Raw genomic sequence first — 26,388 nt, forward strand, 5'->3', positions numbered from 1 at the left:
AAGACGAGAGCCATTCAAAACAATTGAAAGTGTGACCTTTGAGCAGAGATGTCGCTTTGGATAAAAGCGTCTTCATATGATTTGCGGTCTGAGCCACAAGCGCGGGTTAGGAGAGAGTGTCTGTGTGAGGTCATTTAACTGGAACAGGGGTTACTCTGGGGCAAGATGAAGAATGCTATGAATGAAATCTGTACAGCTGGTCATTCATTTGGTCCCTTTGTTGTTGGGTGACTAAAGTTCAAACAGAGTTGAATGGAATTGCCCAATCTAGGGGGCCAATGCCAATGCGTTAACCCACGTCATACCCAGTGTTCTAGAATGTAAGTGTTCGGTTAGTCGACATCTTTAACTTCTGTTCTTATTCCCGGCGTGACATAAAAAATGAAATAGTTCACAAAGGTTATGCACTGGGCCTTCACTAGTCCTGAATTAACGGGCCGATATAGTCGTCTGTAGCACGGGCGAAAAAACGTTTTCAAAAGAATTCTCAGTACCCCCACATCTTCCCACGGCTATGGACTGGTCACATTGTTTGCAGTGTTCACAAACTAGGCCTATGTTACACTTGTGAGAAAGAAGTTTTGATTTATTACATAACATTTATGTACTTTTGTTTGCAGCGCTCCATCTGTGCATGAGTCTAGTTTCTCTTGCTGCGTTTACACAGGCAGCCCAATTCTGATATTTTGCCCAATTATTGGCAAAAGAGCTGATCTAATTGGTCATAAGTATATGTATATACGTGGCCTGCGCTCCTCATTTGGGAGTCCAAGCCTAGGGAGGTTACTATGAGTTGTTAGAAAAGTATTGAAAGTGTTCAATTTAACATAAATGTTATGTAATAAATCAAAACTTCTTCCGTTATTTCTGATATATACAAATGTATCAAAGTAAAGACGGATATGTAAATTGCCTTTTACATTGTAAAACCAGTTAATTGGTTTACAATTTGGTAATGGTATGGTCACGTATGAGGGCAAGTAGGCCTATGGCATATTCACCATTGGATCACTAAGGCTGCGTTTACACAGGCAGCCCAATTCTGATATTTTTTTTCACTGGTATTTTTTGGTATTTTGACCAATCAGATCAATTCTGAAAAACATCTTGTGAAGAAATCTGATTGGTCATAAAATACCAATTAGTGGAAAAAAATAATCAGAATTAGGCTGCCTGTGTAAACACAAGATCTGCAAATATATATATTTTTTTAAAAGGTAGAACTTCAATCTGCCTTGACTTCTGTTGATTTCCTGCCCTTACAACTGCTATACATGGTCCCTATTTTGTTGTTGGAGATATTAATATAAGCCGAAAAATGTGTCTTAACCTGCCATGTTTATGAGTCAAATAACATTTGCAGAGAAAGACAACTTATTTTAACAAGGAATGATTTTAATCAAATTTAAATGACAATGTACCAATAGTATTTCTGCAAAGTTTGCAGAAATACATTCCATATACGCCATACAGGCCTACTACTTAAAGTCATTTAAAACAAAACAATTGTCTTGAGCCTGTCAACAAGAGTCGTAAAAACAAGTCAGAAAAAAGTGCTCAACCAGAGTCACTTCTGTTACAATCCAAATCTGTATTCACATAAAACAAATGGATCTCCTGAATGACAACATTCATAAGACAGCCACTCATGAATCCATTGAGTGTACAGTAGGATGTGTCCTCTTTTACAGCGTCAATCAAACAATATAAATCAATTCAATAACTGAATAAGAGAAAGCCATGATAAACATTCTCCTTGCACACAATTACAATGATAATAAACCCATTTTGAAATCAAACAATTACAATGATTGAAACGAGATCATGTCTACAAATCCAATTGTTACAAATATAATTTTTTTACAGAGTGTCTCAGGGGTGGATTTGATTTTTTTTGTTGTATTATTAAATGTTATTTAACGTGCATTTATAACAGAGACTATCGTGCACATTTCTCCAGCGGTTGAGGGGGTTAACCTCCTGTCTCCTGGGGTCAACTGGAAGGTCAGAAGGTCAAAGATGAAAAGTCAGTGATCAACGTGGGCTCAGTGAATAGTAGTAGCCTTGGAGCTGAACATACTCAGGCTAAAGGGACTAGAAGGAGAGAGAGAGAGACAACGGGAGAGATCATACAGTTGAAGTCGGAAGTTTACATACACCTTAGCCAAATACATTTAAACTCAGTTTTTCACAAGTCCTGACATGTAATCCTTGTAAAGATTCACTGTCTTAGGTCAGTTAAGATCACCACTTTATTTTAAGAATGTGAAATGTCAGAATAATAGTAGAGAGAATGATTTATTTCAGCTTTTATTTCTTTCATCACATTCCTAGTGGGTCAGACGTTTACATACACTCAATTTGTATTTGGTAGCATTGCCTTTAAATTTTTTAAACTTGGGTCAAACGTTTCAGGTAACCTTCCACAAGCTTCCCACAATAAGTTGGGTGCATTTTGGCCCATTCCACCTGACAGAGCTGGTGTAACTGAATCAGGTTTGTAGGCCTCCTTGCTCATACATGCTTTTTCAGTTCTGACCACAAATGTTCTATAGGATTGAGGTCAGGGCTTTGTGACGGCCACACCAATACCTTGACTTTGTTATCCTTAAGCAATTTTGCCACAACTTTGGAAGTATGCTTGGGGTCATTTGGAAGACCCATTTGCGACCAAGCATTAACTTCCTGACTGATGTCTTGAGATGTTGCTTCAATATAAGTACATCATTTTCCTACCTCATGATGCCATCTATTTTGTGAAATGCACCAGTCCCTCCTGCAGCAAAGCAACCCCACAACATGATGCAGCCACCCCCGTGCTTCATGCTTGGGATGGTGTTCTTCGGCTTGCAAGCCTCCCCCTTTTTCCTCCAAACATAACAATGGTCATTATGCCCAAACAGTTCTATTTTTGTTTCATCAGACCAGAGGACATTTCTCCAAAAAGTATGATCATTGTCCCCATCTGCAGTTGCAAACTGTAGTCTGGCTTTTTTATGGCAGTTTTGGAGCAGCGGGTTCTTCCTTGCCTTTCAGTTTATGTTGATATAGGACTCGTTTTACTATGGATATATATACTTTTGTACCTGTTTCCTCCAGCATCTTCACAAGGTCCTTTGCTGTTGTTCTGGGATTGATTTGCACTTTTCGCACCAAAATACATTAATCTCTAGGAGACAGAACGCGTCTCCTTCCTGAGCAGTATGAATCTCTAGGAGACAGAACGCGTCTCCTTCCTGAGCAGTATGAAGGCTGCATGGTGTTTATACTTACGTACTATTGTTTGTGCAAATGAACGTGGTACCTTCAGGCGTTTGGAAATCGCTCCCAAGGATGAACCAGACTTGTAGAGGTCTACAATTTTTTTTTTGATATCATGGCTGATTTCTTTTGATTTTCCCATGATGTCAAGCAAAGAGGCACTGAGTTTGAAGGTAGGACTTGAAATACAGTGGGGCAAAAAAGTATTTAGTCAGCCACCAATTGTGCAATTTCTCCCACTTGTGCAAGTTCTCCCACTTGTGCAGGTTCTCCCACTTGTTTGTAGGTGACCAAATACTTATTTTCCACCATAATTTGCAAATAAATTCATTAAAAATCCTACAATGTGATTTTCTGGATTTTTCTCCTCATTTTGTCTGTCATAGTTGAAGTGTACCTATGATGACAATTACAGGCCTCTCTCATCTTCTTAAGTGGGAGACCTTGCACATTTGGTGGCTGACTAAATACTTTTTTGCCCCAATGTACATCCACAGGTACACCTCGAATTGACTCAAATGGTGTCATTTAGCCTATCAGAAGCTTCTAAAGCCATGACATCATTTTCTGGATTTTTCCAAGCTGATTAAAGGCACAGTCAACTTAGTGTATGTTTTTTATTTATTTTTTATTTCACCTTTATTTAACCAGGTAGGCTAGTTGAGAACAAGTTCTCATTTGCAACTGCGACCTGGCCAAGATAAAGCATAGCAGTGTGAACAGACAACACAGAGTTACACATGGAGTAAACAATTAACAAGTCAATAACACAGTAGAAAAAAAGGGGAGTCTATATACAATGTGTGCAAAAGGCATGAGGTAGGCGAATAAATACAATTTTGCAGATTAGCACTGGAGTGATAAATGATCAGATGGTCATGTACAGGTAGAGATATTGGTGTGCAAACGAGCAGAAAAGTAAATAAATAAAAACAGTATAAAAACAGTATGGGAATGAGGTAGGTGAAAATGGGTGGGCTATTTACCAATAGACTATGTACAGCAGCAGCGATCGGTTAGCTGCTCAGATAGCTGATGTTTGAAGTTGGTGAGGGAGATAAAAGTCTCCAACTTCAGCGATTTTTGCTGTAAACTTCTGACCCACTGGAATTGTGATAAAGTTAATAAGTGAAATAATCTGTCTGTAAACAATTGTTGGAAAAATGACTTGTGTCATGCACAAAGTAGATGTCCTAATCGACTTGCCAAAACTATAGTCTGTTAAGAAGAAATTAGTGGAGTGGTTGAAAAACTAGTTTTAATGACTCCAACCTAAGTGTATGTAAACTTCCGACTTCAACTGTACATACCTGAACACATATGAAGATGGCACAAAAACACACACATCACACACACACAGAAACTCACCTCTTAAGGTTACTAGCTGATGATGAGGAGCTTTGCACCAGCCTCTTGGGAGAAGAGGAGGAGGAGAAGGGGACAGGGACCTGAGATAGCCTGGAACACTTGGGAGGGGTGATAGAGGTCTGACTGGTCTTTGTCAAATTCAACCTGGAGAAGGATGGTACAACAAACAATAAGGCTTTATAACCATTTAAAAATAGTATAGCACTAAAGTTGAACACAGGGTTATGTCTGTCGATGTACAATGCAATCAACGTCAACGAAGTATTGATGGATGTTTAACCACATTCACTTTCGCACAGCACACGCCCATACCGTGAAGTGGTGGCAGACCTGGATGAGCGACGGCCTTTCAAATCCCTGAGTTTATCTCCTTGGGTCAGACACTCCCTGTAGTTATTCTGCAGATGACAGAGAGAGGGCGACAAACCAAGACATGCAGTCACAATCATTTCACATCCTAAGCAAAATGCCAGCCCTCAAAAGACTTAGACAGGGTCAGACCATTTCAGATTATAATGCAATGAATAAAACTGACCTGAATCCTTATTGTACAGACAGTCCTATATGTAACACCACATGTGTCAAATACGGGCCGAGTCTGGCCCGTGACACATTTCTATCTGGCCCGTGAAATGATTTGGGATGTCAATTCATTTTGGCCCGCTTCCATACCGCCTGCTATGCGCTGCACTAGAAGTCACAGCAAGCAATGCACGAGCCAGCCAGTGTTTAAAAGTGGTGTAAGCCAAATGTCCATGCCGAGTTTCGGTACCGACTAGTCATTGCTGTAACCTACATAAAATGTCATCTTGGTTGTCAAAAGAGTTAAGATAAAGGATTCCCACGAGGGTATAAATTACTACTAAAGGACAATAGGACACACAAGCGAGTATAAATTAGTAAACTTTACAAAATTACAACCTGATTGCGCCCGCAATAGGTGAATTCAAAGTTCCTTTGCGCTGCTTTTCTGTGTCCCGTTTACGTTGCTTTCGTGTGTCCCATTTACAGCTCGCAGCAGAGGGAAAGTGTACAGACACATGCCACAGTCCTAGCTAAGCTACAAATATGTTGTGGTCTGGCAAATATGTTGTAGCTTGACAATGACTAGTCCAAAAAAAAAAACACCATTGTCAAAGGAATTGAACAATTCCTATAGATATATATTCATTAACCAATTCAATTGAAATCACTGTCTGTTTCTAAGAATTTGTAAGATCCTCATTTGCATAAAACAGACAGAGACCAGTCTTATCAAAATTAGCCAATCGCATTCTCGAGAGCGCTGCTCATAGACCCATGTACAACAGTTTATATATCACATATGAAGTCATAGGTTATAAAATGTCTCTCCTCCTCTCGACCAGGACAAAGCAGGTTCAAAAGTTAATTCCAACTCACTAGCGCACATACCTGACACACTATATCTGGATGAACTCCTGAAGTCTCACCATAGTCTATTACCACTTAGCAGACAGTTCCAGATACGGAAAACCTGGAGGGGCTCCCGCTGTCTTATTTGATCGCCACAGAGTTATAGCTGAGTCGGTTCAAACATAGGTTAATGACACTCTTTGCTTACTTTAGACACACACACATACATTCCTTCATCCACAATGGCTATAATTTCCAATTACCCCTTGTCCATGCTACATAACCTCTTCCTTAGGAACTAACATTATTAATCAGATATTGTAAAACAGGTTAGAGTTTAATTAGTTATAGTTCTATTTAAATGTAAATATTGTTTAGTCATTATTCATAAGATGCCTAACAACCATGCAAAGGAGAAACATGTGGGACTATTACAGCAACATTTGAGAAGTAGCCTAGGCTACCTACTCAAATCAAGACATTTTGATTGCACCATACAGCAATGTTGCATTCTGCCACACCAGTGATCCATGCAGTGCAAGATTATTATTATTTTTTTAATGTTACAACAACTGAGCTATGTTTTTGTTATTCGGCGTTATGAAATACTTTTTGATTAAGGTCACAGGAATGCACAAGCGTAGCAGCAAAGACTGGACAAATATCTCTTCTTTTGTTTCAATATGTTAAAATGCTATATGCAGAATCCTACGTAGATAAGTGGACATTATAAAATGGACATGGGTAGCAGTTGTAGGACTATGCAAAAAAATGTTTTTAACAAATATAATAGGCTATGTCTGGCCCGCAAATTCGTTGAGCTTTTTCAATATGCACTGGTTGAATTTGGCAGCCCTGTGTTTGTTGCACAATACATTTCTATCTGAACGTTCTGTGACATTACACCCTTCAGAACAGGACCAGGACACCCCATTCAAACTGTAAAATCACATTTAAAAAACATCGAACTAACTCTAACCAAACCGGATTTATCTCAGGTAGGCAATCTTTCTATAATATTCGCCGCCTATTTAAATGTACTTTATTCTATTTGCAGTACTATTTGCAGTACTAGAGAGATTTGGGTTTGGTCCTGTTATTCCTTTCCTGGATTAAGATGTTGTACTCATCCCCAGTGGATTCTGTTCACACCAACAATGTTACCTCCAGCTACTTCCTCTCCACAGAGGGCCAGGCAGGGTTGCTGTTTATCCGTATAGGGTAGGGTTGCTTATATCTGTGTAAGCCTCTTGCTATCGCCCTGCGGGCGGAGGAGAGGATTAAGGGAATACTAAGAGGCGACATAACTCACAAGGTGTCCTTATATGCAGACAATCTTCTTATATACATCTCTAACCCTATGCCCGCTCTCTTAGACATGCTACAAGGTTTTGGTTGTCAGCTAAACCTAACAAAATGTGTGCTCCTCCCCATTAATCCATTCGCAGAAGGAATTGGGTATGCCAATTTCCCATTGAAGCATCGGGTCATTATTTATTTGGGGATAAAGGTCACACGCTCATTTAAGGCTCTGTCCAAACATAACTTCAAAACACTCCTGGACCGCACTAAGCAGGATTTCATTAGGTGCTCGTCTCTTCCCATTTCATTAGCAGGTCGCATTAATTCTGTTAAGATGCCTGTACTTCCTAGGTTTTTGTACCTATTCAAAATGATTGACATTTTTCTGCCAAAGTCGATGTTCAAACAACTGGACAGTTACATTTCCAACTTCATTTGGAATAAGTCAAAATCCACGAATGAGAAAGGTATATCTAGAGAGGCCTAAGCCCACAGGCTTTTTTACACTACTACTGGTCGGCAAATATTTCTAAATGTGTTTATTGGGTTTCTACATTTGAAAACAAGGACGGCCCAACTTGGGCCATCATAGAGTTACAGTCAAGCCTTCCAACGTCTCCGGTATCGCTCCTGTGCTCCCCAATGCCCATGAACCTTTGCATCCATGTTTTGAACCCCATTGTTAAGAACTCCCTTAAAATCTGGTCCCAATTCCAAAGTCACTTTAGCCTTTAACAAGCAAGTGGCTTCTCTCCATTAACATCTAATCATCTCTTCCCAGCATCACCGATTGACACGGCATTCCAGTTCTGGCCTAGGAACGGTCTGCTGTTTTTTTGTGACCTATTTGTTGATAACACATTTGTCTCATTCGATACTTTGAGGGTTGACCATAATATTCCCAATACCCACTTTTTTTTAGATACCTGCAAACTCGCAGCTTTGCCAAAAAACATTTCCCTTCATTTCCACTTGAGCCCACTAAGTGTCCAGTCGAGAGGTGCTTAGATCTTAACCCTTATCTGAAGGGCACAATCTCTATACGACATAATACAGAACATTAATCCGCCTCCCTTTGCAAATACAAAGTCTGCATGGGAGCAAGACATACAATGGGGCAAAAAAATATTTTTTCACCAATTGTGCAACTTCTCCCACTTAAAAAGATGAGAGAGGCCTGTAATTTTCATCATAGGTACACTTCAACTATGACAGACAAAATTAGAAAAGAGAAATCCAGAAAATCACATTGTAGGATTTTTTATGAATTTATGGTGGAAAATAAGTATTTGGTCACCTACAAACAAGCAAGATTTCTGGCTCTCACAGACCTGTAACTTCTTCTTTAAGAGGCTCCTCTGTCCTCCACTCGTTACCTGTATTAATGACACCTGTTTGAACTTGTTATCAGTATAAAAGACAACCTGAAACAGTCACACTCCAAACTCCACTATGGCCAAGACCAAAGAGCTGTCAAAGGACACCAGAAACAAAATTGTAGACCTGCACCAGGCTGGGAAGACTGAATCTGCAATAGGTAAGCAGCTTGGTTTGAAGAAATCAACTGTGTGAGCAATTATTAGGAAATGGAAGACATACAAGACCACTGATAATCTCCCTCGATCTGGGGCTCCACGCAAGATCTCACCCCGTGGGGTCAAAATGATCACAAGAACGGTGAGCAAAACCAGAACCACACGGGGGGACCTAGTGAATGACCTGCAGAGAGCTGGGACCAAAGTAACAAAGCCTACCATCAGTAACACACTACGCCGCCAGGGACTCAAATGCCAGACGTGTCCCCCTGCTTAAGCATTTCAAGGTCCTGGAGTGGCCTAGCCAGTCTCCAGATCTCAACCCCATAGAAAATCTTTGGAGGGAGTTGAAAGTCTGTGTTGCCCAGCAACAGCCCCAAAACATCTCTGCTCTAGAGGAGATCTGCATGGAGGAATGGGCAAAAATACCAGTAACAGTGTGTGAAAACCTTGTGAAGACTTACAGAAAACGTTTGACCTCTGTCATTGCCAACAAAGGGTATATAACAAAGTATTGAGATAAACTTTTGTTATTGACCAAATACTTATTTTCCACAATAATTTGCAAATAAATTCATTAAAAATCCTACAATGTGATTTTCTGGATTTTTTTCTAATTTTGTCTGTCATAGTTGTACCTATGATGAAAAGTACAGGCCTCTCATCGTTTTAAGTGAGAGAACTTGCACAATTGGTGGCTGACTAAATACTTTTTTCCCCCACTGTAGGTGGCGGGCTACACGATGACATATGGCAACAGAGTATTGAGTGTATCCACACATCATCATTTTGAATAAGGCGTGGGATTTTGTCAAGTGACAGATTGGGAAAATACACCCAAATGTTGACCAAGTGTTTGAGATGCCACCAGAGTCCAGCGACTGTGGGACCCATTTGAGAGGCATTCTCACATATTTGTAATACAACTGTTAGCACCAACCCGGTCCCTGACATTTTTGGGGTACTTCCCCTAGACCAGAATGCTACCAAGCATCAAGCAAATGTGAAAGCCGCCCTCCTTTATGCAGTGGGTTAAGGAGGTGATGTCATCTCTGCCTCTGGAGAAGGTTAGGTACACTGTGCATGGGTCCCAACAACAGTTTGACTTAAACTGGTCCCCATTAACATAATACATGGAAAGTATTTTACTTAGTGTAACTTGCATAGTTTGGTAAGCGGTCATGTCTGTTCTAGTGGCCATTTGTGCTGATAAGAATTTTTATATAACTTTATCCCCATTGTTTTTATTTCTATTACTGTTTGTTTCTGTTTTTCTGTCCTATTTAACTTACTTTTATAGATGCCTTGGTGGGTGGTTTGTAGGGAGGGAGGGAGGGAGGGAGGGAGGGAGGGAGGGAGGGAGGGAGGGAGGGAGGGAGGGAGGGAGGGAGGGAGGGAGGGAGGGAGGGAGGGAGGGAGGGAGGGAGGGAGGGAGGGAGGGAGGGAGGGAGGGAGGGAGGGAGAATGAGGGGTTGGGGTTGTATTGTTTTTGTTGTTATATCTTAAGTCTATAAATAAAGTTAAAAAGTAAAACATACAAACAGGGATGGGGGGTAACGGATTAGATGTAATCCGTTACATGTAACAGATTACAAAAAAACAAACTAATATGTTATATTACCAGCAAAAATATAGTAATCAGATTACAGATACTTTTGAAAAACTAGATTACTTCTTAGCATTACTTTTAAATTCAGAAAGGATGTTTGCATCATTTTATTTGGACACCTTTTTGTTTTCTCAATGACATTCAAATCCTAATTGAAAAAAGGCTCAAGTTGACATTTGTTCCCACCTGAGCGAGTCTGACCACAAGTCAGAGACCACTATGATGACACACCAAATGCGTTTGATGAATCTCGGGGAAAGAGCAGGAATAGGCTTTTGAAGGCATATAGTCCAAGCTACATCTTCCAATGGAGTGACTGCTGTTTGGCAATCAAAGATTATCCAACTTGAATAAATGCTTGGAGGTAAGGATAACAGCAGTGGTGTAGCCTACGGGCGATTTTGGATATCACTTATTATCTAAACTGAACAAAAAATAAACGCAACATGCAAAAACCTTAAAGCTTTTACTGAGTTACAGTTCATATCAGTCAACTGAAATCAATTCATTTACGCCCATATCTATGGATTTCACATGACTGGGAATGTATTCATTTATTTTTATTTCACCTTTATAACCAGGTAGGCAAGTTGAGAACAAGTTCTCATTTACAACTGCGACCTGGCCAAGATAAAGCAAAGCAGTTTGACACATACAACACAGCGTTACACATGGAGTAAACAAACATACAGTCAATAATACAGTAGAAAAACAAGTCTATATACAATGTGTGCAAATGAGGTGAGATAAGGGAGGTAAGGCAATAAATAGGCCATGGTGACAAAGTAAATACAATATAGCAATTAAACACTGGAATGGTAGATGTGCAGTAGATGAATGTGCAAAGTAGAAATACTGGGGTTCAAAGGAGCAAGATAAATAAATAAATACAGTAGGGGATGAGGTAGTTGTTTGGGCTATTTACAGATGGGCTATGTACAGGTGCTATGTACAGGTCCTGCCAATACAGATACAGTATGCATCTGTTGGTCACAGATACCTTAAAAAATGGTAGGGGTGTGAATCAGAAAACCAGTCAGTATCTGGTGTCAACACCATTTGCCTCATGTAGCGCAACACATCTCCTTTGCATAGAGTTGGTCAGGCTGTTAATTGTGGCCTGTGGAATGTTTTTTGTCCCATGCCTCTTCAATGGCTGTGTGAAGTTGCTGGATATTGGCAGGACCTGGAACACGCTGTGGTACACGTCGATCCAGAGCATCCAAAACATGCTCAATAGCAATGTTCCTTTAAGCTGCACACATGCGTGGGCGCTCATCTCCCCTCGGCCTGCGCAAAGAAGTACTCGATTGAACTTCACTCAATTTTCTAGAGTTTTCCTCTTTAGTTAACACTATCAACGTTTCGCTCTACTGTGGCAATATTAGCCACATTCAATGTAACATATCGTAACAAAACAAACAATGAAGATGGTATGCTAAATTAACTTTGCTAGAGATTGTCTTGTAGGTACAGTGCATTGGAGTAGGATTCTATTGCATTGACAGGCTCGAATCAGGCCTGTACTCTACACAGACCGGTGCGCCATAACCAATCAGAGCTGTAGTAGGCCTATATGTAAATAGCCATTGCCATATATAGATCTGTGCCATTCACTTTGAACTGGACTATGTTTAGGCTACAGTGTGAGTGGTCGTGACTCGAAGTGGCGGTTCTAGCTAGTATGGCTCCCTGGGCGAACCCCCCTTTCAGCTTTTTTTAATCTAAAAAGTTATCCTTTTTAGATAAAACTATACTAAATATAATCACGTCACCAAATAACTGATTAAAACACTATTTTTCAAAGGTCTACAGTAGCCTCAGCAGCACTCTGTAGGGTAGCACCATGGTGTAGCCGGAGGACAGCTAGCTTCCGCCCTCCTCTGACTTCAATACAAAACCTAGGAGGCTCGTGGTTCTCAAGACCTTCCATAGGCTTACACAGTAATTATGACAACTTCCGGAGGACGTCCTCCAGCCTATCAGAGCTCTTGCAGCATGAATTGACATGTTGTCCACCCAATCAAATGATCAGAGAATTAAACTAGTACTGAAAGCATAAACTACTGCTAGCTAGCACTGCAGTCTTTAAAATATGTATTTGACTCAAAGAGTCAAATACCATGCTCTATGCTCTACCTACCAACTGACCAATAGTTTAACAGTTTAACAAATTCATTTCTTCCAAAATGATGGAGAAGCAAGAGAGAAAGATTTTTTTTTCACTTTCACTTACTTAGCTAGCAAATGCAGCTAGTTTAGCCTACTGAAACACCCTGCTCAAACAGAGGGATGCTATGTTACCTAGGTGGCTATGACTGTCCAAAACAACACTGGAACTCTTCCAAGTCAAGGTAAGCATTTGCTACTTACAAAAGTATTGCCACCGGGCCCGCCAGTGAAATGCATGATTGTAGCGGGTTTACTAACACGCTAGTTCTATTAGCTATGACGTTACTTTAGCTAATATGGTGACATGGTGTAGGCTGTGTGTAGCGGTTTGGCTTGGAAAGGTATTTTCGCCTGGTCACATACAGCTGATGTGTTGTGCATTGAAGTCCACAAACGGAGGGAAGAGGATACAACAATGGCTGTTATGAGAGTGAACTCCGTTTTACGCATGATCAGGGGTGTGTATTCATTCCGCCGATTCTGTTGAAAAAAACGCTTCTTAAATGGAAGCAAACAGAACAAAATGGGGATAAACATACCAGAATTTGTCCAATAGAAACTTGTCTCTCGACGTGTGTGCACCTATACAGTTGAAGTTGGAAGTTTACATACACTTAGGTTGGAGTCATTAAAACTTGTTTTTCAACCACTCCACAAATGTATTGTTAACAAACTATAGTTTTGGCAAGTTGGTTAGGACATCTACTTGGCGTGTGACACAAGTAATTTTTCCAACAGTTGTTTACAGATAGATTATTTCACTTATAATTCACTGTATCACAATTCCAGTGGGTCAGAAGCTTACATACACTAACTTGACTGTGCCTTTAAACAGCTTGGAAAATTCCAGAAAATTATGTCATGGCTTTAGAAGCTTCTGATAGGCCAAATTACATAATTTGAGTCAATTGGAGGTGTACCTGTGGATGTATTTCAAGTCCTACCTTCAAATTCAGTGGCTCTTCGCCTGACATCATGGGAAAATCAAAAGAAATCAGCCAAGACCTCGGAAAAAAAGATTGTAGACCTCCACAACTCTGGTTCATCCTTTGGAGCAATTTCCAAACTCCTGAAGGTACCACGTTCATCTGTACAAACAATAGTACGCAAGTATAAACACCATGGGACAAGACCCATCATACCGCTCAGGAAGGAGACGAGTTCTGTCTCCGAGAGATGAACGTACTTTGGTGCAAAAAGTGCAAATCAATCCCAGAACAACAAAGGACCTTGTGAAGATGCTGGAGAAAACAGGTACAAAAGTATCTATATCCAGAGTAAAATGAGTCCTATATCGACATAACCTGAATGGCCGCTCAGCAAGGAAGAAGCCACTGCTCCAAAACTGCCATAAAAAAAGCCAGACACGGTTTGCAACTGCACATGACAATCGTTATGTTTGGAGGATTAATGGAGAGGCTTGCAAGCCGTAGAACACCATCCCAACCGTGAAGCACGGGGGTGGCAGCATCATGTTTTTATTTTTTATTTCACCTTTATTTAACCAGGTAGACAAGTTGAGAACAAGTTCTCATTTGCAACTGCGACCTGGCCAAGATAAAGCATAGCAGTGTGAACAGACAACAACACAGAGTTACACATGGAGTAAACAATTAACAAGTCAATAACACAGTAGAAAAAAAGAGTCTATATTCATTGTGTGCAAAAGGCATGAGGAGGTAGGCGAATAATTACAATTTTGCAGATTAACACTGGAGTGATAAATGATCAGATGGTCATATACAGGTAGAGATATTGGTGTGCAAAAGAGCAGAAAAGTAAATAAATTGTTAACAGTATGAGGATGAGGTAGGTAAAATTGGGTGGGCTATTTACCGATAGACTATGTACAGCTGCAGCGATCGGTTAGCTGGAGGGGGTGTGGGGGTGCTTTGCTGCAGGAGGGCATGGTGTACTTCACAAAATAGATGGCATAATGAGGTAGGAAAATGATGTGGATATATTGAAGCAACATATCAAGACATCAGTCAGGAAGTTAATGCTTGGTCGCAAATGGGTCTTCCAAATGGACAATGACCCCAAGCATACTTCCAAATTTGTGGCAAAATGGCTTAAGGACAACAAAGTCAAGGTATTGGAGTGGCCATCACAAAGCCCTGACCTCAATTCTATAGAAAAGTTGGGGGCAGAACTGAAAAAGCATGTGCGAGCAAGGAGGCCTACAAACCTGACTCAGTTACACCAACTCTGTCAAAAGGAATGGGCCAAAATGCACCCAATTTATTGTGGGAAGCTTGTGGAAGGCTAACCGAAACGTTTGACCCAAGTTAAACAATTTAAAGGCAATGATACCAAATACTAATTGAGTATATGCAAACTTCTGACCCACTGGGAATTTGATGAAAGAAATAAAAGCTGAAATAAATCACTCTACTATTATTCTGATATTTCACATTCTTAAAATAAAGTGGTGATCCTAACTGACCGAAGACAGTGAATTTCTACTAGGACCAAATGTCAGGAATTGTGAAAATCTGAGTTTAAATGTATTTGGCTAAGGTGTATGTAAACGACTTCAACTGTACGTTGTAAACTTTCATTCATAGGCTAGGTTAGCAACCTCATGATGGGTATAGGGAAAATGTGAGTATCATGTAGTAGCCTAAACCTATTGCTGTTACATTGAACTGGGAGAATGGAATATGAAGTCATCTGTCACACCCTGATCTGTTTCACCTGTCTTTGTGATCGTCTCCACCCCCCTCCAGGTATCGCACATCTTCTCCTGTGTATTTATACCTGTGTTCTCTGTTGGTCTGTTGCCAGTTTGTCTTGTTTGTTCGAGTCAACCAGCGTTTTGTGTTTCACCTGCTTTTTCTAGTCGCTCTTTTCTTGCCCTCCCAGTTTTGACCCTCGCCTGCCTGACCACTCTGCCTGCCCAACCCACAGCCTGCCTGACCACTCTGCCTGCCCAACCCACAGCCTGCCTGACCACTCTGCCTGCCCAACCCACAGCCTGCCTGACCACTCTGCCTGCCCAACCCACAGCCTGCCTGACCACTCTTCCTGCCCAACCCACAGCCTGCCTGGCCACTCTTTTATTGTCCCCTGCACAAGGTGGACATGTGTAATGATCATGGTGTTTAATCAGCTTCTTGATATGCCCCACCTGCCAGGTGGATGGATTTACCTTGGTTAAGGAGAAATGCTCACTAACAGGGATGTAAACAAATTTGGGCACAATATTTTTGAGAAACAAACTGTTTGTGCGTATGCAAACTTTCCGGGATATTTTATTTCAGCTCATGGAACATGGGACCAACACTTTACATGTGTTTGTATTTTTGTTCAGTGTACGTAGGGCATTGATGTGAATCTCACTGCTACTCTCTCATTTAGCTATTTGTGCTTTACGGTGTTGTGAATGGCTGTTCACAAATGTATATGTGTATTTTAACACAATGGTTGAATTGAAGAATTGTAAGCTGCTTATTAATCATTGTTTTTGTGACCAGGGGTTTTATTCATCAAGAAATCTGTTACCGTTTAAGAACCAAACTGAAGCAAACAGAGTAAAATAAGAGTTCCTATCAGAGAATTCAGGTAGGTCCCTTCCCATTTTGTTCCGTTTGCTTTCGTTTTGTAACAGAATCGGCATAATTAATATGACCCAGTGGACAGCCAGTAAACTCCCCTGTGGTACTGTGCTCCGTACTGTCAAAAATTAGTTTAATAAGACCACGAGTGGGGATTTTATTGCTCAATCGAAAGCTGATAAAAAAATGTTTTTAAATACATAGGCCTAACGGACAAATGCCCAAACTCACACTCTTTTGATAGACCCAAACAGCTGCAAATTATCAAGATATCAGTGTCACCAACAAACACGTAAACAATAGGCCTCTATAGCAAATGCAGCATATGGCATACATTTTTCACATGCAAAAAGAAAGCAATGTGTTAGAAGCAGCCTATATAACCAACCCATTAAGTAAAATCCAACATCCATTTATTACCAGCTATGTAAACTCTAACAATGATTTATCCTGCAATGGATGCTGTTCAATTGGTAATATTGACTTATGTCTTATTCTAATGCCTCTTAAGCAGGTTGACATTTATTGGGATGAGTCTTGTCCTTGAGGCAGAACTGAGAGATTTCCACTAGATGGGCCAGCTGCAGAACACAAATTGTCTATATTGTAAAAATGTATGAAAACCAAAAATACAATTTGGTCTTAATTTAAGGTTAGGGTTAGGCACTAGGGGTTAGCAGTGTGGTTAAGGTTAGGTTTAAAATCGGATTGTATAACTTTGTGGCTACTGTGTGCCACCTAGTGACCACTCTGCAGAGCTGCCTCCAGGACAAGATGCATAACGAAAATGCTCTTAAAGGGAAAGTAATCAAATCACATTACTGAGTTTGGGAAATCCCAAAATGACATTACTGATTACAATTTTGGACAGGTAACTAATGGATCACATTTAGAAAGTAACCTACCCAACCCTACAAAGAACCATTGCCAAAGTCACTAACCTCATCCAGGCTGAAGGACTTATAAAGAACGGTGTTGATTGACAGGTCGTCCATGCTGGAGACGAGGCAAGTCACTTCCTGGTCCAGCTTTGGCCGCTGGCGACGCTGCTGCTGCTTCTGTTTGGTGCGATGCATGTCACCCTGCACCCACATACTGTGCTGCTTACTAAAGAGAGAGATAAGGAGTCAGGAGGAGAAAAATATTCAACTGTACCAAACTTCCACAGATATAAGAGGCAGATTATAAACTAAAATTGATTAAATTGTTTTCCCCCTCAATCTACACACAGTACCCCATAATGACAAAGCGAAAATAGGTTTTTAGAAATACCTTATTTAAATAAGTATTCAGAACCTTTGCTATGCAACTCGAGCTCAGGTGCATCCTGTTTCCATTGATCATCCTTGAGATGTTTCTACAACCTGATTGGAGTCCACCTGTGGTAAATTCAATTGATTGGACATGATTTGGAAAGGCACACACCTGCCTATATAAGGTCCCACAGTTGACAGTGCATGTCAAGCCATGAAGTTGAAGGAATTGTCAATAGAGCGCCGAGACAGGATTATGTCGAAGCACATATCTGTGGAAGGGTACCAAAAAATGTCTACAGCATTGAAGGTCCCCATCAGCATTGAAGGTCTCCATCATTCTTAAATAGAAGAAGTTTGGAACCACCAAGACTCTTGCTCGAGCTGGCCGCCTGGCCAAACTGAGCAATCGGGGGAGAAGGGCCTTGGTCAGGGAGGTAACCAAGAACCCGATGGACACTCTGACAGAGTTCCAGAGTTCCTCTGTGGGGATGGGAGAACCCTCCAGAAGGACAACCATCTCTGCAGCACTCCACCAATCAGGCATTTATGTTAGAGTGGCCAGACGGAAGCCACTCCTCAGTAAAAGGCACATGACAGCCCGCTTGAGTTTGACAAAAGGCACCTAAAAGACTCTCAGACCTTGAGAAACAAGATTCTCTGATCTGTTGAAACCAAGATTAAACTATTTTGCCTGAATGCCAAGTGTCACATCTGGAGGAAACCTGGCACAATCCCTACGGTGAAGCATGGTGGTGGCAGAATTATGCTGTGGGAATGTTTTTCGGCGGCAGGGACTGGGAGGCTAGTCAGGATCGAGTGAAAGATGAACGTAGCAAAGCACAGGGAGATCCTTGATGAAAACTCTCCCCAGAGTGCTCAGGACCTCAGACTGTGGCGAAGGATCACCTTCCAACAGGACAACAACCCTAAGCATAAAGACAAGACTCTGCAGGAGTGGCTACGGGACAAGTCTCTGAATGTCCTGGAGTGGCCCAGACTTGAACCCGATCAAACATCTCTGGAGACCTGAAAATAGCTGTGCAGCGACGCTCCCCATCCAACCTGACAGAGCTTGAGAGGATCTGGAGAAGAATGGGAGAAACTCCCCAAATACAGGTGTGCCAAGCTTGTAGCGTCATACCCAAGAAGACTCAAGGCGGTAATCGCTGCCAAAGGTGCTACAACAAAGTACTGAGTAACGGGTCTGAATACTTTTGTAAATGTGTCCATTTTTGTCCATTTTTTCTTTGTCATTTTGGGATATTGTGTGTAGATTGATGAGAGAAAACAACAACAATTGAATCCATTTTAGAATAAGGCTGTAACATAACAACATTTAGAAAAAGTCAAGGGGTCTGAATACTTTCTGAATGCACTGTATCTTTCACTGGGTCTTAGTGTGACATATTGGGGTTTATTCCTTACTCTTCTAGAAAGTCCTGCTGAGGTCCGATGATCGATCCAGGCCTGCAGATCCTGATCCAGGCGATGGCGTCAGCCGCTGTGAAACGATAGTGCTTCATCAGGTAACAACCTATCAGAGTCCCCGTACGACCCAGACCCGCTGTGAATGGACAGAGGGGAAGAGTGGGCATAAAAGAGTGAGAGTGAAGAGAAAAGACAGTTCTTTATGAGTGTCACACACCTGTCTTTGTGCTTGTTTTCACCACCCTCCAGGTGTCGGCCATCTTCCGCATTATCCCCAGTGTACTTATACCTGTGTTCTCCGTTTGTCTGTTGCCAGTTTGTTTTGTTTCATCAAGCCTACTAGCATTTTGTTCCATGCTCCTGCTTGTCTCTAGTTCCTGTTTTCTACCATTCCCGGTTTTGACCATTCTTCCTGCCCTGACCCTGAGAAAGCCTGTCTTTCTGTACCTTGCCATACCACCCTGGAGTACTGACTTCTGCCTGCCCTTGAGCTGCCGTTTGCGTGCCCTCCCTGTTTTTGTAATAAACCTTTGTTGCTTCGAAACAGTCTGCACCTGGGTCTTCTCCTGAGCCTTGACATAGAGTAATGGTGAGAGAGGAGTAAGCGTACTGTTGAAATGTCAGCCTATTGCTGCCCTCTAATGATGAGTCTCTGTGTCACTGCATGCTAGAGTCCAACACTGAATAATGACCTTATTTACTACTGAACAAGCAACAGAGCTAAGTATAACGTACACGACGGCTTTATGAACTCATTAATACACACACAAAGTCTCTCACCCTTGCAGTGGACAGCCACAGCGCCCTCTGTGCTCTCACACACGTGGAGGAAGCGTCGTGTGATGAGGTCACTGGGAGTGGTTCCATCCACGAAGAACAGGTCATGGTGCTCGAAGCCGCCTTCAGTGAACCGCCGTCCGTCGTAGATCTTCCTGTTGAGCCGCACCACGGCGGTTACATGATGCTCCTGGAAATACCGGAAGTAGGCCTCTGGAGCATGGAGAGGGTATCCTGTGAGGGAGGGGGGGGACAGGGTTGGGGTCAGTGCCATTATAGTGGAGGTTGATGAAGGACAGTCATTTGGGGCGGCAGGTAACCTAGTGGAGAGTGTTGGACTAGTAACCGAAAGGTCGCAAGATCAAATCCCCAAGCTGACAAGGTAAAAAATAAATCTGTCATTCTGCCCCTGCACACGGCAGTTAACCCACTGTTCCAAGGCCGTCATTGAAAATAAGAATTTGTTCTTAACTGACTTGCCTAGTTAAATACATGTAGGTATTCTGTACTATCAACTGCCATTCAATTTACTGTGGCATGACAAGCGCTGTAATTGTCTCTTAAAACCATGAACTATGAAAAACATGTATAGGCAGCAAGGGAAAAGTCACCATTCTCTATCTTGCTTCTTGGGTGAGGTCCACTAAAGGCCAAAATCTTCCCAGGAATAATCCAGTTCATGTCTCCATTCTCCACTCGCTCGTAATGCTCATACTCTTCCACATCAAACGTCTCAAAGTTGAAGAATCCACATTGCAGGGCCTACGGATGGAGAAAAAAAAGAAAAGCACACAGGGTGGTATTGAATCAAACCTGACATTAATTGTTGTTCACAAGAAGACCAGTACTTAGGAGCCACTTACATACACTGTAGAGTCATTACTATAGACATATCCTTGCAGTCACAAGGACCTGTGTCAACGTGGGGCCAGGAGAAATTGCGGCTCTTCCTCATCTTCTCTTTTTCTCTTATTGATTACGCACTCCATTGCGCAACCCTTCTGGTCTTCGCAATTCGCTGGCACTTGATTGGTTAACCAATCCATTAACTGGATATAGAGTCCACACAACAGGTTGCGTGTGAAGAATTGACTCCCTGACTAAAAGGCTAGGGTGACCACCATCACATAGAGCAGGATCGCATCCAGGCGAGCAACATTTTGAAATGCTCAGATAGAAATGTTTTGCAGAGAACTAAGATAAGTCCATATTCTACATAGTTGAGAATCATGTCTAATCTAAATTCTATATTTCTATCTGAACGGAACATTCTGGAGTGAACCCATGATGTAACCCTTCCTCCATGTTGATACATGCTAACCATGTTTCTCCCCCTGTGAGCATAATTGGACTAAAAGATTAACACTGCGAACAAGACAGAGAGAGGGAGGGAGAGAGAGGGGGATATTGAGAAAGAAAATGGATTCGTTGAGGCTATTTAACCTGTCTATGGGTCCTTTCAAACTCATAAAAAGGCTGGGTAATATGTTATAACATGTTTGAATGCTACACTATTGTAAATGCCATAACTGTTAATACACAATGGAATACTCATTTATTAAGAGGATGTACTACTTATAAAAAGTCTATTAATACTTATTACTGACAGTTATAACTAATATCAAGCATTGGAAGACACCAAATACCCAGGACAAGAGGGACAGTCTAATAATATCTCCTTGTTTATAGTAAATAGCAACCCAAGGCTCAACTGAAAATAAACAATGCATTTTTACCTTGCGTATTCCTTGTAAACAGTCTAGGATGGTCAAATTGTACGTGCAGTCTCCGAGAGCAGCGTCCCTAAAAGAGAAGAACAAATGGTGAGTTCATTTCACATTTAGAGACTATTGTTGGCTGTGCATCACAGTGTGTTGAAATGGCCTAACATGCTTGCTGGAAAAGCACTATTTCCAACCATCCTGTTGAACATGAAATGGTCGTCACTTCAACAGCTAACCTCATTATAAACGTTTCCAATTATATTTACTCAACATACACCCAAACGGTGACAGTGTCATTTGGTATGGTGTCGTATCATCCTGTGATGTCAGGATGATGGGGTTACAATGTGGCATTGAGTCATCAGGAATCTAGAAAGTTCTGCAGGAATTTTGCCATCATTCGTCCACATTCTCATTTCAGTCAGTGGCACAGCCCGGCTAAACTGTGATTTGCGGCATATCGGAGTCTAATGCGAGCACATGGATACCAGTTATAGAAAAGAAACAACAAATATTCCCCTTTGTTCAGCGGTACGCTACTTTAACATTATCGGTGTCAAACATTAGGCAGTTAGGCATAAAGGCATTCGGAATGAAGTTTGGCAGTATTTGTGTATGAACCATTCATGCAGGGTGTTATGTACGCAGCATTAGCCTACCAACCTCTAAATGTAAGATTGGGCGCTAGAGTAACTGAATAGTTAGCTGGAGAGGTGTTTTGTTTGTTTACCTGAAAGGCAGATATGCAGTATTGTTTCCTGAGATGAGGCTCCTGTAGGCCTCCTCTGGGCTTCTCTTCAAATAGATCACCTGAAACAGACGTGTGCATGCGTGCGTACGCATTAGAGACAATAAGAGAATAACATAATAAAGACAAGAAGATGAACACTCACAGAATAGGCACCAATAAGTACTGCAGCATTGGCCCTCTTCCTCTGGTCATAGCTGGTGTAGTGAATCACCCTCTTTCTGGAATGAGTGAAGGACTGAAAGAAACCAGACTATCAACATTTCAAATCATGAGGTGTTTGTTAAACGGCTTCTACGTTTGGTTTTATAGGAAATATTGTGTTGGAAATGACATTGCGATTACACAGTAATAGGAGCAACTTCATGGAAAGGGTTATCAAAAGGGGTAAAGTAAAGTGCATATTGAGGAAACCCCCTTGGAGTAATGGTAATGTATCTGTGTCTTACCTTGAGCTTCTTGTTCAGTTTACAGCAGTACCTGTACAGCATGCCCAGATTCAGGGGTCCAAAGTCAGCATAGAAGCTGAGACACAAGCCCGAGAGAGCAAATGTAAATAATGTAAGGAATAGTATAACTATTACTCTTCAGTGGAGGAAGGTAATATTACGTAGGCCTGAATACTGTAAATTAACAACTACAGAATAAGGTACATGTAATACACATTTTTTAAATTTAGAAATCAGATTATAAAATCCAATTTTACACATGGTAACTGGTTGCCATTAGGCCTAGACCTACTGATTATTGGTTAGGCTAAATCCAGAGGCAACACGTGTTTTATCTATGTGGGCTACAGTGTCCTGAGTGACTCCCGAGTGGCGCAGCGGTCTAAGGCACTGCATCTCAGTGCTTAGAAGCGTCACTACAGACCCTGGTTTGATTCCAGGCTGTATCACAACTGGCCGTGATTGGGAGTCCCAAAGGGCGGTGCATAATTGGCCCAGCGTAGTCCGGGTTAGGGTTTGGCCAGGGTAAGAATGTCTTAACTGATGTTCCTAGTGAAATAAATGTTGAATATTTTTTTAATAATAAAACAGTTGGGTCTGACATTTTTGACACACTTGATGAAGGTGAGCAAAGATTACTGTATGAAATAAATTATTTAAATGCTAGACTATATTGTACACTCACATTTTTGGGGTACCAAAAAATGTCTGCAGCACTGAAGGTCCCCAAAAACACTGTGGCCTCATTCATTCTTAAATAGAAGAAGTTAGGAACCACCAAGACTTGTCCTAGAGCTGGCCGCCTAGCCAAACTCAGCAATCGGGAGAGAAGGGCCATGATTAGGGAGCTGACCAAGAACCCGATGGTTACTCTGACAGAGCTCCAGAGTTCCTCTGTGGAGATGGGAGAACCTTCCAGAAGGACAAAAATCTCTGCAGCATAACACCAAATCAGGCCTTTATGGTAGAGTGGCCAGATGGAAACCACTCCTCAGTAAAAGGCACATGACACCCCGCTTGGAGTTAAAGCCAAATTAAAGGACTCTGACCATGGGAAACAAGATTCTCTGGTCTTGAGAAACCAAGATTGAACTCTTTGGCCTGAATGCCAAGCATCACGTCTGGAGGAAACCTGGCACCATCCCTACGGTGAAGCATGGTGCTAGCAGCATCATGCTGTGGGGATGATTTTCAGAGGCAGCGACTGGGAGATTAGTCAGGATCGAGGGAAAGATGAACGGAGCAAAGTACAGAGAGATCCTTGATGAAAACTTGCTCCTGATCACTATGGACCTCAGACTGAGGCAAAGGTTCACCTTCCAACAGGACCATGACCCTAAGCACACAGCCAAGACAACGCAAGAGTGGCTTCAGGACAAGTCTCAATGTCCTTGAGTGGCCCAGCCAGAGCCCGGACTTGAACCCAATTGGACATCTCTGGAGAGAGCTGAAAATAGCGGTGCAGCGACGCTCCCCATCCAACCTGACAGAGCTTGAGAGGATCTGCAGAGAAGAATGGTCGAAACTCCCAAAATACAAGTGTGCCAAGCTTGTTGCGTCACACCTAAGAAGATTCGAGTTTGTAATCACTGACAAAGGTGCTTCAACAAAGTCCGGAGTAAAGGGTCTGAATACAAGTTGTGATACTAGTTTTTCAATTTTTAATACATTTGCTAACATTTCAAAAAAACTGTTTTTGCTTTGTCGTTATGGGGTATTGTGTGTAGATTGATAAGGAAAATGTTTTATTTAATCAATTTTAGAATAAGGCTGTAACGTAACAAAATGTGGAAAAAGTGAAGGGGTCTGAATACTTTCTGAATGCACCGTAAACCCCTGGTGCTTTGGTCAGATTACATGAAAATAGTGCTGATCATGAAATTTCTCCAGTACATCTGTCTCCAGACATGAAACCCATTGAAAACCTGTGGTTTGATTTGAAGAGGGTAGCCCATACAACAGGCCTACTTACTTCTCATAGAGAAATTCATCATCTGTGCTGAAGTAGTGAGAGTTTGCTGTAGTTTTCGGTTTGGTTCTAAGGGTTGCAAAATACAACCGGTCTGTAAGAGAATGAAGACCATGTAAAACAAGGGCAAAGAGATAACAACAATAAGAATAATCATATTTATTTTCCCACGCTCAGTGACCCACATTGGTGGTTCTTAAACCCTTTCCATTTCCCGAGGCTTAGCCTTCTTTGTTTCTTCCAAAACATCAAACATTCATTAACACCGGAAATATAAAGTTACTCTTCCATTAAAATGTGAGTCCATGTAGGCCTATGTTTGGGCTGGTGCAATCAAATTTCCGTTCTGGGATATTAATAAAGTACTAAAGTCACTAGAAACTGTACAAACAATGCTCATAGAAACTAACTACACGAATGAAAAGCATTGATTCCACATACAAATGAGTTAAACAGCTGTTAAATCACGTTCTAAACGTTGGTGGGCGAAAGCAATCTAATGATGTGCCTGAACAACACGTCCATGAACTCTCGCGCAATAAGTGGATGTTATTCAAGCCAAGTTGCGCAACTACTTTTATTGTGTTACCTTTGATGAACTCGGACGCTCCAAGTAGTACATATTCATCTGCCATTTCATTCGTCGTTAAAATCTCAAAATTATATAGGGTCCTTCAACAGATGAATTGGAGATGGAGGGCGCAAATTGTTGGTGCAAAAATAAGTTATTTATACGCGTCCCCTTTTCAACTAAACTACAACACACAATACGAAATATTCCTCTTGTTTATCTTATATTGACGAACTGGTGAAGAGTCAATAAAACATATGTTTCTTAACCTCAACACAGGGCACGTCGCTATGGTTTAGTTGAGTCCGGCCAATCAGCATTTAATAGGAGGCGGCTCTGACCTAAGAAGTAAATCCCCTGTCAAGTGTCTGGGCTGCGCAGTGATGGTTACTCATCTAGCCTAGCCAAGTACAATAAGTGCCACGTCTTTTACGCATGAGGATTCAAGAATGTTCTTTGTGGATTTGTGTGTCATATTTCAGTTGTTATTTTACATTCTTAAGTTTACTTTTCCACTTTTAGTCTTATAATAGCCATTTTACAATGTTTTTTTCAGTCAGTCTTCGTTTTGATATGTCTGAATTAAAAGTACATAGACCTAACTGTAGGTTTGTAAAAGCTGTAAAACAGTCACATTTATAGTGTGGTTAACATTGAAGTGATGTAAGGTGCAAGCCACCAACACAAATGGCACACTCATCTTGGTGTGTGTGCTTGGCATTCCCTGTGGCACGTGATGCAGTCCTTTAACTAACTATATCTTCCCACCTGACTATCATTATGCCTTGCTACATCTCCAAAGCAGGACGTGCCACTGAAGTGTTTAACACCCCCGACATTAATTGGGGCCAAGCTTCCTGCCATCCAGTACCTCTTTACCAGGCGGTGTCAGTGGAAGGCCTTAAAAAATTGTCAAAGACTACAGCCACCCTAGTCAGAGACTGTTCTCTCTGCTACCGTACGGCAAGCGATACCCGGAGCGCCAAGTCTAGGTCCAAGAGGCTTCTAAACAGCTTCTAACCCCAAGCCATAAGACTCCTGAACATCTAGTCAAATGGCTACCCAGACTATTTGCAGTGACCCCCCCCCCCTCCCCACCCCACCCCACCCACTCTTTACACCACTACTACTCTCTGTTGTCATCTATGCATAGTCACTTTAATAACGCTACCTACATGTACATACAGTACTACCTCAAATAACCGGTGCCCCCGCATACTGACTCTGTATCATTACCCCCCTGTATATTGCCTCGCTATTGTTATTTTACTGCTGCTCTTTAATCACT

The 26,388-nt window shown here is 41.5% G+C and overlaps 1 protein-coding gene across 3 annotated transcripts; it reads right to left on the reverse strand.

Annotated features, from left to right (window-relative positions):
- Window positions 1-1,377: 1,377 nt before the first annotated feature.
- Window positions 1,378-25,426, reverse strand: LOC124010242 (dual specificity protein phosphatase CDC14AB-like). 3 transcript variants are annotated; one of them, XM_046322692.1, is made up of 13 exons: window positions 25,119-25,424; window positions 24,533-24,623; window positions 22,561-22,636; window positions 22,257-22,364; window positions 22,094-22,173; window positions 21,376-21,442; window positions 20,251-20,401; window positions 19,643-19,873; window positions 18,860-18,998; window positions 17,120-17,285; window positions 4,942-5,027; window positions 4,630-4,773; window positions 1,378-2,094 (listed from the first exon to the last, which is right to left on the reverse strand). In XM_046322692.1, exons 1-13 carry the CDS (start codon window positions 25,162-25,164, stop codon window positions 2,046-2,048), a joined length of 1,434 nt encoding a protein of 477 aa, XP_046178648.1. In that variant the 5' UTR covers window positions 25,165-25,424; the 3' UTR covers window positions 1,378-2,045. The 3 variants fall into 3 exon arrangements, with proteins under 3 accessions (XP_046178648.1, XP_046178649.1, XP_046178650.1); XM_046322693.1 differs by having other exon boundaries at window positions 22,257-22,349; window positions 25,119-25,423; XM_046322694.1 differs by lacking the exons at window positions 1,378-2,094; window positions 4,630-4,773; window positions 4,942-5,027 and adding an exon at window positions 11,578-11,739 and having other exon boundaries at window positions 25,119-25,426.
- Window positions 25,427-26,388: the final 962 nt, after the last annotated feature.

Source organism: Oncorhynchus gorbuscha, linkage group LG22 (assembly GCF_021184085.1).
Source record: "Oncorhynchus gorbuscha isolate QuinsamMale2020 ecotype Even-year linkage group LG22, OgorEven_v1.0, whole genome shotgun sequence".
NCBI classification, from domain to species: domain Eukaryota; kingdom Metazoa; phylum Chordata; class Actinopteri; order Salmoniformes; family Salmonidae; genus Oncorhynchus; species Oncorhynchus gorbuscha.